General features: G+C 69.6%; 1 protein-coding gene across 3 annotated transcripts; it reads right to left on the reverse strand.

The window, feature by feature from the left end:
• Positions 1–313: 313 nt before the first annotated feature.
• On the reverse strand, positions 314–7907 carry CSPG5 (chondroitin sulfate proteoglycan 5). 3 transcript variants are annotated; one of them, XR_013182860.1, is made up of 6 exons: positions 7716–7907; positions 5096–6332; positions 3481–3669; positions 2370–2442; positions 1630–1911; positions 696–833 (listed from the first exon to the last, which is right to left on the reverse strand). XR_013182860.1 is itself a non-coding variant. In XM_077180464.1 (5 exons), the coding sequence occupies exons 1-5, from the start codon at positions 7771–7773 to the stop codon at positions 672–674; spliced, it is 1719 nt and encodes a 572-aa protein (XP_077036579.1). In that variant the 5' UTR covers positions 7774–7907; the 3' UTR covers positions 314–671. The 3 variants fall into 3 exon arrangements, 2 of the variants coding, with proteins under 2 accessions (XP_077036579.1, XP_077036627.1); XM_077180464.1 differs by lacking the exon at positions 1630–1911 and having other exon boundaries at positions 314–833; XM_077180512.1 differs by lacking the exon at positions 696–833 and having other exon boundaries at positions 1193–1911.
• Positions 7908–8399: the final 492 nt, after the last annotated feature.

An 8399-nucleotide genomic window follows, 5' to 3' on the forward strand; every position in this document is an offset into this window, starting at 1 on the left:
ATGGGCAGCCACCTTGTTTGGGGGGACCTTATGGGGACAGGGATGGAGCAAACCCTGGAGCAGCCCAGGCACCTCCACCAGACATCCCCGGGTGCCCCAGCTGCTCCCAGGCGTGTCCAGGGTGGCAGGATGAGCTGCACCCCTGGCCTGGCACAGGCAGGAAGGTGCCTGGAGAGGGTGACAAGGGGGAACCAGGCACCCAGCACCCCCGGGTGATGCTCAGAGGGGACCCTGTGGAAGCAGGGGCTGAATCCCTGTCGGGACACATGAATGGCTACGTTGGGAGATCGCAGGCACCGGCAAGAGGCTTAACTTTAAAAAAAAAAAAGGTTTATTTATTTCAAGATCTTACTTTTTTTTTTTTTCTCCTTTTTTGTTGTTTTTACCTGTATTTCAAAAAAAGTGGGGCAAAAGTACAAAAAAAGTCAGTTGCGGAACGGCAAAGGTTTAGAAATCACAGCGCGGAACGAACCCAAGCGAGAAACACGGAGCACGAACCAAACACCCCCACGACACGGCCGAATTATCACTGGAATTTTTTTTTGTTTTCCTCGGTACAAAACACACCAAAGCATGCCACGGAGCGGGAGGGACGCGGGACGGGAGGAGAGGCTGCGGGAGGGGGGAGCCTGAGCCCGGCTCCGGCCCCGCCGCCGCCCCGGCCCCGCCGCTCACGTCAGGTTGTTCTGGAGGCAGTTCAGCTCCCCCACGTCCTGCTCCCCTTTGCCGCCCTCGTGCTTGGGCGACGTCGAGTTGTGGATGTTGAACGGCTCCTCGTCCTTCAGGCAGGATTTCAGCGAGTCCTGCAGCTTGTGGGGAGCGCTGGGATCGTCCTGCAGGAGAGAGGGGGGTCAGGGCAGGGCCGGGATGGGGCGAGACCCAGCGAGGGCACCCATGTCCCACTGACCCCTTGCAGAGAGCCACTGGGGGACAAATGTCCCCTCCCAGCTCAGGGGGCGGCACGGGGGGCCCGCGGCGCTCGCAGCACGGGGACAGGGCCCGACCCCCCCGCGGTGACGCCGTCCCCCAGCAGAGCCTCCCCACCTCGGCTCCCGAAGCGCCAGGAGCTGCGCCAGCCTGGAGCCCGTGCCAGCCGCCGGCGCATCATCCCCCGGCCATCCGCCCACCGTTCCCGCCCGTTCCCGTTCCCGTTCCCTTCGCCTCGTCCCCGCGACGAGCAGCCACTCCCGGCGCTTGGCAGGAGCCCAGAGGGGCTGGCTTTATTGCGGTTCCTCAGCGTACAGCCCGTGCCCCCGCGCCGCTGGCAAAGCCGGGCACGCCTCTTCCCGACGTCCCCCTGCTGCAGCATCCTCCGCTCCGGGGCCTGGCCCGCACCCCGGCAGGAGCGGCCCCGCCGGCACCGGCACCGGCACCGGGCCCCGGCTGTGGGCGGCGGCTGTGCCCGCACGGTCCCGCTGTGGGCAGGGCAGGGGGAGCCTGCCGGGCCGGGCCGTGGTGGTTCCGGTGCTGCCGGTGCCACGCAGAGAGCGGCAGACGGACGGGGACACCCAAGGGCCGGCGTCACACAGGGACAGGATCCCCATCTCCTGGGCAGTGACATCCGGCCAGTCCGGAGCTGGTGCCATTGGCTGCAGGATCCCCAAAAACCCCTTTCCGGGGGGTGCTGACCCTGCTGACCCCTCCTCATCCTCGCAGTGCTGCTGCGTCCCAGGCACCGCGTGCCGAGCCCTCCAGCTCCGGAGGGGACGGGGGATGTGCCGGGGAGCGGCACCGAGCCCATCCCGAGGTGCATCCTCTCGGCAGCGGGGAGGGAGCCGGCCCCGGAGCCTCCTGCCAGGGCGGCTAGGGCTGCTAAAGGCGGTCGGAAGACGGGGAACACCGGCCGTGGGTGGGGGAAGGCTAAAGGGACCTACGCTCCTCCTCCGGCTCCGCAAAGCCCTTCGCTTCTCTCTGTTCCGAGTCGAAAGACAGCAGGTTGGAGCGGGATCCCGGGGACGCCGGGGGTGCACCCCAACCGTGGCACCAGGGTCATCCTCCAGCACCCGCGGCCATCCACTGCTCCTGCCCGGCGATGCCACAGCCAGGGAGCATCGCCTGCCCCGCTGTCCCCTCCCTGAGCACCGGCACAGCCACCCCCGCCACCCCCACACGGAGCCAAAGCCATCGGGAGCTCGGGACGGTGGCTCCCGGGGAGCCACACAGGCAGGAGGGGACGGGGAAGGGACAGGGGGGTGACACTGCCCCCCTGCCTGGCCTCAGACCAGTTTAGCTCAGTGGGGACCGAGGGAACAGAGCTGTGACCATGGCAGGATGGGGACAGGAGGGCAGCGCTGGGATCGTGGAGGGGTCAGAGGTCACCAGACAGAGGGACAGGGATGGGACAGGAGGAGGGACACAGAGCTCCTTACGTTTGGGTGGGAGCCCTCGGCGATGGTGGACAGGGAGAAGTTGTCGTTGTGCAGCTCGGACGGGGTGCGGTATCTGCGGGGCCAGGAGAGCAGGGTGAGAGCAGGACCCCCCCGCAGCCCCGCCCGCCTTTCGGGGTGACCCTGCTGTTGGGGGGGTTAATTGTTCCCAGCACTGCAGGTCTGGGGGGGTAAATGTCCCCAGGGATGGACGTCTGGGCTAAATACCCCAGATCTAAGGGCTTTGGAGGGATAAATCTTCCCTGCTCTGGGGGTTTGGGGATTTGTACCCCCAGATCTAAGGGCTTTGGAGGGATAAATCTTCCCTGCTCTGGGGGTTTGGGGATTTGTACCCCCAGATCGAAGGGCTTTGGAGGGATAAATCTTCCCTGCTCTGGGGGTTTGGGGTTTTGTAACCCCATCTCTGAGGATTTGGGGAGCTAAATGCCTCCAAGTCTGGAGGGCGTGGGGACTCAGTACACCCAGAGATGGAGGTCTACGGGCTTAAATGTCCTGGACTCTGGAGGTTTGGGGACTAAATGTCCCCAGGGATTGAGCTGGGGCTAAAGGAGCCCAGTGTGTCATTTTGGGGGGCTCGGTGCCCCCAGATCTGGGGGTTTGGGGGTAGCTGGGCTCTGGGCAGGAGAGCGGGAAGGGCAGCCCGGGGCAGGGCTGGAGAGGCAGACCCGGGAACTGGCACGGAGCCTCCCTGCTAATTACACTTGGCATTTCCAAACACTAATTAACAGCTCATTAGGGACCGGGCTGGGAAGGCTCCCTCCCCCCTGCTCCAGGAGCTGGCCAGCAGTGGCCGGGGCGGGGGGGTGACCCCAAACCCTTCCCCGTCACCCCCCAGCCCTGTCCCCAGCCGGACCGTCCCCGATGGCCGCCCAGCCGCTGTCCCAGCTCCCAGCGAAGCAGATTAACTGGTGCCAGTCAGGAGCGGCTTTAAGGGATTAAGCGCGGAGCAGGAGCCGCGGCCACGGCCCCCGCCCCCGGCAGCTCTCCCACCCACCGTGCCCGCGTCCCCCGCGTCCCCCGCGGCACCGGCGGTCCCGGTGACGCCAGCAGGGCAGGGGTGTTGGGGCGGCCCGGGGGCGTCCCCGTCACTCACTTGGTCTTGCGCAGTTTGCTGTTCTCCGTCTTGAGCAGGTAGAGCTTCTTGGCGAAGAACACGGTGAGCATGAAGAGCAGCAGCACCACGAGCGCGGCCGAGCCCACGGCCACGCACATCACCTGGAAGTCGGTGACGATGGACTCGCAGCGCGTGCCCTTGTGCCACGTGTAGTCCTGCGTGTTGCACCTGCCGGGGGACGCGCTCAGAGGCATCCCCCGCCCCAAAACGCATCCCCCGCCCCAAAACGCGCCCAGAGCATCCTCGGGGGATGCGGTGTTTGCACCTGCGGGGGTTGCGGGGGTCTGAGGGGGATGGGATGAGCGGGTGACACACGAGGGGGGTGACACCGAGCGAGATGGGGACACTGGGACATGCTGGGAGCGGGGTCGGGGTCTCCCAGACGGCGCTGGCGCCCCGCACCAGCGGCTCCCAGCCCCAGCGGCGGCGGGAGCGGGGAGGGGTCCCCCGCGTCCCCCCGGGCTCGGTGCCAGCCGCGGGGCACGCCCGGTGCGTGCGGCACAGCCGGCGTCGCCTCCCGGCGCAATCTGCCGGGCCCGATTAGCGCGGCCGCCCCGCAGGCTCGGCCCTGACCTAATTCCTGGGCAGCCGCCGCCCGGGGGCAGGGAAACCCCCCTGCATCCCGGGAATGGGGCTGCGGGGCACCCAGAGCCCGGGAATGGCCTGCGAGGGGGTGGAAAAGGTTCGGAATGGAATGAAAAAGGATGGAAGGACTGGGAACGGGGTGTCAGGGGCATGGAGAGCCCAGGGATGGAGCACAGAGAAGGGAGAGCCCAGGGATGGAGCACAGAGAAGGGAGAGCCCAGGGATGGAGCACAGAGAAGGGAGAGCCAAGGGATGGAGTACAGAGAAGGGAGAGCCCAGGGATAAGGAGCATGGAGGATGGAGAGCCTGGGAATGGAGCACAGAGAAGGGAGAGCCTGGGAATGGAGCACAGAGAAGGGAGAGCTCAGGGATGAGGAGCACGGAGGATGGAGAGCCTGGGAATGGAGTGCGTGGAGAGGGAGACTGCAAGGATGGGGTGCATCTGAGAATGCCAGGAAACTGAGAATGCCAGGCCAGGAGGATGGAGAGCCCAGGGATGGGGCAGAGGGAATGGAGAGCCCAGGAATGAGGTACTGGGGGTGGGACAGACCAGGAATGGGGTGAAAGGGGTGGAGAGGCCAGGATTGGGTTGCAGGAGATAGAAGCACTGGCAATAGTGTGCATGGGTGGTGGAGAGCCCAGGGATGGAATGCATGGAGTAGGGAGAGACTGGGAGTGGGGGTACACAAGGGCTGGAAGGACTGGGAATGGGATACATGGGAATGGAGAGCCTGGCCATGGGGTGCAGGGATGGTGAGCCCAGGGATGGGATGCAGGAATGCTGAGCCCAGGGATGGGGTGCAGGGATGGTGAGTCCAGGATGGAATCTAGGGATGGTGAGCCCAGGGATAGTGAGCCCAGGGATGGGGTGCAGGGGATGGGAACACTGGGCATGGGGTGCAGGGGATGGTGAGCCCAGGGATAGTGAGCCCAGGGATGGCGAGCCCCAGGATGGTGAGCCCAGGGATGGCGAGCCCCACAGCCCAGCCCACCAGGGCCCGTTCCTTACCGGCAGAAGGCCCCGTGGCTCTCCACCAGGTAGCACTGGCCGCCGTTGTGGCAGTAGCTGGGGACGAGGTCGCAGAGGGAGCGGCAGGAGCTGTTGTGCCGCACGTACCCGCTCCGGCACTCGGAGCCGTTCTCGGGCGGGCCCCGCTCCCCCGGCCGCGGCCAGGCCGTGGGGCCGGCCCCGGGCAGCCCGGGCGGCGGCGGCGGGGCCGCGGCGCGGTGCCCGGTGGGCCGGGGGTCCTGCGGGGCGGGCGCGGCCGAGGCGGGCGGCCGGTAGCCGTTCTCGTCCTCCAGCCCGCCGTCTTCCTCCTCCTCCTCTTCCTCCTCGTCCTCCAGCTCGTCCTCGTCGTCCCCGTCGGCGTAGAAGGAGGTGGTGGGGTAGAAATCGGCGTCGTCGAAGGGCGTGAAGTCGTCGTAGAGCTCGTGCAGGGCCCAGGGCGTGGCCGCCCCCTCGGGCTCCCGCCGCCGCGCCGAGCCCGCCGCGCCCCGGCCGCCCCCGGGGAAGCCCCCCAGTCCCTCGCCCCCCTCGAACAGGTCGTAGTAATCGACGTCGATGATCTCGGAGCCCGTGCGGTCGGCCGGGGGCTTGGGCGGGCCCGTGGCGGCGGTGACGGGCTCCTGCAGCCACGTCAGGTCGGTCCAGCCGCGGGCCCCCTGCGCCGGGGCCGGGCTGGAGGCGGCGGCCCAGAGCTCCGGGGCACCCCCCGAGTCCCCCCCGGCGGCGGCCACGGGGCCGGGCTCGCCCAGCACGGGGGTGCGCGGCGCGGCCGAGCCCCCGGCCGCCAGCAGCAGGTCGGATTCGGCGGAGTCGGTGGCGAGCTGGGGCCCGGGGGGGCTCGGCGCCGCGGCCGGGAGCCCCCCGAAGCCACCCGGGGCGGGCGGGGAGCCCGGCGTGGGTCGGTCACCGCTGCCCGGCTCCTCGGGGCTGCCCAGCGCCACCGGCACCGTGCCCCCGTCCCCGGGCCAGGTGACGGCTCGGGGGGGCACGGCGCTGGCCTCGCCCTCCCCGGCGCACCCCGGGCACCCCTCGGGCACGGCCGAGGGCTCCGTGGTGGCCGTGCCCATCCCGGGGGGCTCTAGCTGGGGTCCTGCCGCCGCCCCCCCGGCGCTCGTGCTGTTGCTGGGTCCCCCCGGGGGGTCTCCGCTCGCCAGGTCCCATTTCGGGGGGCTGCTCTCCAACGAGCCCTCCCAGGCTCTCCCCTCGCCAGCGCTGGAGTTTTGGGGGGGCCACGCGGATGCTGGGGAGGGCAAGGAGAGAAAGAGGTGTCAGAGGTGCCCCCGCACCCCTGTGAGGACGTGGCAGCCTGGGGGGAGGTCCAACAGGTCCCCCACCTGCTCCACCTTGCACCCACCTGGATGCATGACAAGGACCTGGGGGGCTGCACCCCGAATCCTTGAGTCTCTCTCGGGGGACTGATGGGGTGAACCCCACAGAAGCCCCCAGCTCTGTGGGTGCCCTCACACCCAACTCTGTGACGCCCCCCTTCAGCACAGCCCCCCAACACGAGCTGCCCCCGTTCCTGCCCCCTCAGCTGCCCTTCAAGGGGATCCAGCGCCCTGCAAAGGGATCCAGTCCTCCCCCAAATGGATCCAGCCCCACTGCAAGGGCAGCCAGCCCTCCCCAGAAGGAATCAGCCCCCCAAAAGGGGATCCAGCCCCCCCGCCCAGGTAGATCCAGCCCTCCTGTGGTTCTCGTGAGTGCACTCCACACACACAGCGGGCTGCAGCTCCCTGCGATGGGATCCAGCCCGGTTCCCGCCCCATCTCTGCGAGGGGATCCAGCCCCTCCGGCTGCTGCGGCTGCAGCCGCTACACACAACGGGATCGGCCCCTGCGGCGGGATCAGCCCCTCTGCAATGGAATCCGGCCCCTTCCGAGGGCATCAGCCCTCTCTGCCGCCTGCCTGTCCATCCGGACACACAGCAGCATCCAGCCCTCCCCACGCCGGGATCCAGCCCCCTGCAAGCGGATCCAGCCCTCCTCCGGTTCCTGCGAGTGCACCCCATACACAGCCCCGATCCCGCCCCTGCAAGGGGATCCGGCTCCCTGCAGGGGGATCCGGCCCCTTTCCAAGGGTATCCGACTGCCCTGCAATGGAATCCAGCCCCCTGCAAGGGGACCCACCCCCCTCCGGCTCCTGCAAGTGCGCCCCAAAATCCCGAGAGGATCCAGCCCCTGCAAGGGAATCCGCTCCCTCCTGCACGGGGCTCCAGCCCTTCCCCGGCTCCTGCAGATGCTCCCCCTGCACGCACGGGGATCCAGCCCTGCCGCAAGGGATCCGGCCCCGGCAGGGGGATCCAGCCCTTCCTGCAAGGGGACCCAGCCCCACGCACGGAATCCGGCCCCGGCCGGGGGATCCCGCCCGCCCTGCAGGGAGATCCAGCCCTTCCCTGCTCCTGCAGATGCCCCCCCTCCCCATGAAGGGATCCAGCCCCCGCCCGGGGGGATCCACCTTCCCCCGGCAGCAGCAGCAGCGGGATCCGGCCCCGGCCGGGGGATCCCCCCACCCACCCAGCCCGCAGCCCCCGCCCGGACCGCAGCCCCCCCACCCGGGGGATCCCCCCCGCCCCGGGATCCGCCCCCCCGCGCCCGTGCCGTGTGTCCCCGGTCCCGGTACGCACCGAGGGCGCCGCCGATCGCCAGCAGCAGGGCCAGGGCGCGGGGGGCGCGGGGGGCCATGGCGGCATGGAGGGACCCCGGCTCCGCCACGGGGCCGGCACCGGCAGCGGCTCCGCCCGCCCCGCTCCGAGCGAGCCGCGCCGAGCCGAGCGGAGCCGCGCCGAGCCGGGGGGCCGGGCCGGGCGGCGGGGGCGGGACCGCGGACGCGGCGGCGGCTCCGGGCACGGGCACGGCACCCCCCCGGCACCCCGCGGGCAGCGCCGGGGGGCGCACCCCGGGACCCCCAGCATCGGGGGGGGACACAGCCCGGTACCCCCCAGCATCGGGGGGGACACACCCCGGCACCCCCAGTATCGGGGGGGACACACACCCCGGCACCCCCAGCATCGGGGGACACACAGCCCAGTACCCCCAGTATCGGGGGACACACAGCCCGGCACCCCCAAGAGCGGCATCCCCGGAGGGGGACACCGGGGGACACATCCCGACAGCCCCCACCACCGAGGGACACACACCCTGGGCATCCTCTGCACATCCCGGCACTCCCAGCACCGGGGGAACCCCCCGGCAGCCCCCAGCCATCCTCGGGGAGGGACACCGGGGAGCACATCCCGGCAGCAGCATCCCTGGGGCAGGGGACACAGAGGGCACACCCCGGCACCGCTGTCCCTGGGGGGACACCAGGG

The sequence above is a fragment of the Agelaius phoeniceus genome, chromosome 1, assembly GCF_051311805.1.
Source record: "Agelaius phoeniceus isolate bAgePho1 chromosome 1, bAgePho1.hap1, whole genome shotgun sequence".
Lineage (NCBI taxonomy): Eukaryota > Metazoa > Chordata > Aves > Passeriformes > Icteridae > Agelaius > Agelaius phoeniceus.